General features: G+C 33.8%; 1 protein-coding gene across 1 annotated transcript; it reads right to left on the bottom strand.

Moving 5' to 3' along the window:
- Positions 1–277: 277 nt before the first annotated feature.
- Positions 278–1,286, bottom strand: TRIADDRAFT_62744 (uncharacterized protein; the record flags this gene model as incomplete). The annotated part of the gene is made up of 2 exons (XM_002118693.1): positions 278–476; positions 550–1,286. The coding sequence occupies 2 exons, from the start codon at positions 1,284–1,286 to the stop codon at positions 278–280; spliced, it is 936 nt and encodes a 311-aa protein (XP_002118729.1).
- Positions 1,287–2,931: the final 1,645 nt, after the last annotated feature.

Raw genomic sequence — 2,931 nt, 5'->3', positions numbered from 1 at the left:
TAACTAACCAATAAGAACTGATGGAAAATTTTCATTAGTCGATGTCATCTATTCTAGATGATTCGGAGTCAATAGTATCCTTTTACTTTATAGAAACGGCAAGGATATGGTCCTAAGGCAAGAAATACACTTTATCTGACCAATTTTTGGATCAAAATATTTTCCAAACTCACTATCTATTTATTACTTTTTCGGATAAATCGCTAAAATAGAGTATCTCTAATATCTAGTGTAACAATCGAATGGATTAAAAAGGACAATCTTAACCTCTACGAAATTAATCCGATTTGAAATTAGAATTCGTCAACACAATACGGTAGCGAGCTAAATTTTGATCGATACGTTCGAATGCAGTGTGACAATGATCCACATCCATAGGATAGATCTCTAATTGCGGCGAGATGTTATGCATGCCTGCAAAATTTAGCATCTTCTGCATCATTATTGGTGAACCAACAAGAGAACCAACAATGCTTCTTTCCGATCCGATTAATAATCCACCGTTCACTTGAAGGGGCTTACTTGCAATACCAACCACGACAAATTTACCTCGATAATAAATTAATATAACTTTCGTAATCGAGGTTTGCACTAACGGTGTTGATGATCATGTCTAAAGGCTTTAATGACTTCAGCTGATCTGCGTCTTTCGTGACAACGAACTCGTCAGCGCCGAATGCACGAGCTTCTTTTTCCTTGTTAGAACTAGTTGATAAAGCGACAACTCGACATCCCCAAGCTTTTGCAAATTTAATACCGAGATGGCCAAGACCACCGACACCTAGAATGCCAACGCGGCTTCCAGGTTGAACATTATGATTAGCAAGAGGAGCATATACTGTAATTCCGGCACAAAGTAAAGGAGCTGCATCGGCAGATGACATTGTTTCGGGTATATCGTAAAGGAAACGAGAATCCCAAACGACGTAGTCAGCAAATCCACCAGTTGGAGCATTTATAAAATTAGTCTTCTTGAGGCAAATATTTTGTTTACCATCATTGCAAACATCACAATTTTGGCAAGAACCTAATTGCCAACCTCCACCAACACGTTGGCCTACCTTGAGTTTTTCCACACTACTTCCGATTGCAACAATTTTACCAATAAATTCATGACCAGGAGCTTTTCCTGCAGGGCAGTAAAAGTCAGTATGGCAAACACTACAGCATTCTATATTCATCAAGACATCAAGAGGCTGTAATTGTGGAACATCAATTTGACTCTTGCGAAAAGTTTGCTTTGATGCATCATCAATAACATAAGCCTCGATTTGTTTGGGAATCATACTGAACTTTAGAAATAATAGAATTAGTTACGTTCACTTATTTAATTAATTATATATTTTCTTTGCTATTCAGTGTTAAAAATTGATCGACGTTTCTCGTTTTTTGCTAAGTCACGATTAGCCTTTTCTACTTCGCACTTACTGTATATGTTATATGAGAGTTATATAGTATGAGCATGTTTATCAGCTGCATATGACATAGCCATAACCTTTGCACTCATGGAAATTGTGGATAAGTGATACAGTTGTATAGTAAAAAGCACAAGTACTGTATACTTGACTACATGTACATAGTACATTATACACTAGTCAGGCAGGGACTTGCAAGAGAATAATTATGGACTGGGAGTCACCTCTGTCCGGTGTAACAAATATGGAGGCTATTATTATATGTCCTGTAGAGAATAATATTTTAAGAATTTGCTTGTAGACTACTGGGTAATACGTGCAATATTTGCATAACGCGAAGTATAACTAGTGTGGAATCTACCAGTATTGTATAGCAGGTAATTAATTAATTATTTATTACTAGTAATCCCGCGTTCGTTATACTTTATGTACTATATATAGCTTATAGGAATGTTTACTTATACTTTATATCAGATATCAAAATAATTAAATTGAAGGACTGAGACGGACAGACCTATATACAGTAACCCATGTTATATTATACGTACTAGGTGTAATATTATGATCTTATATAGAAGATGCCTAGTATAGTAATATCCTAATATACGAATACTTATCATATACCGTTTAAGTACTGTATTGTATTACATTCATAATGTACGACATCATGACTACATATAGACGACATGCTATACATATAAAGACATTATCTCAATCTCATCTAAAACCTATAAATACCCTTGTACGCTAACTCGTTAGTCAGTTCCTACATTCCTGCTATCTCAAATACCTTATCTATAACAACCATATCATTGTTAGCCTGTAACTTGTATCTCAATAAAATCCTTTATACCTTCTATCATCGTCTACCTTAAAATACTTTACGCTACTTAAAGAAGATATTATTACACTAGGAGGCTATCTATACTTTTAAAAATGTAACGGAGTACTTGCGCTCCATTTTTCAAAAGGGATCTTATTTTATGTATTCTGCCAAACTTATTAAATGATACGAACTTAGTAATAATACTATTTGTTTATATCCTAGTAGAAAGATACAGAATTTTAGCTTACTTTTCTTCTATTTTTTCGATTCGTATAACTAAGAATGGAGGTCGTGATAAACTATATCCATTACTCAAAATAGTAAAATATCACAATAAACTAAGAATTTATAGTATTTTCATACGTTCGCCTTTCCCTGACTGCCGTTCTTTAAACCTTAAAGTAAAGATAAAATTGCACCGTACTGGAAAATAAAGATCAGGAAGAATATTTTCAGTTGTTCAAATTTTGCAATCTAGTCATGAAGCAAGATCCAAAGTAATCAATGTGGCTAATAGACAAACTCAAATAAGTTATTAAGTTCTTTTCTATGTAAGATTAACGATGATTGCGCTACTTTGAGAGTGCTGATAATATCAAGCAGAAATCAAATTTCTTTGCCTCATGAAATTTATAAATTGTTTATTTATCATTTCTACTTTTAGATAACTTACATGTTATTACAAAACTG

Source organism: Trichoplax adhaerens, genomic scaffold, assembly GCF_000150275.1.
Source record: "Trichoplax adhaerens TRIADscaffold_610 genomic scaffold, whole genome shotgun sequence".
Taxonomy (NCBI): Eukaryota; Metazoa; Placozoa; class Uniplacotomia; order Trichoplacea; family Trichoplacidae; genus Trichoplax; species Trichoplax adhaerens.
The sequence above is the reverse complement of the archived record's forward strand: the minus strand, read 5'-3'. Positions and strand labels throughout refer to the sequence as shown.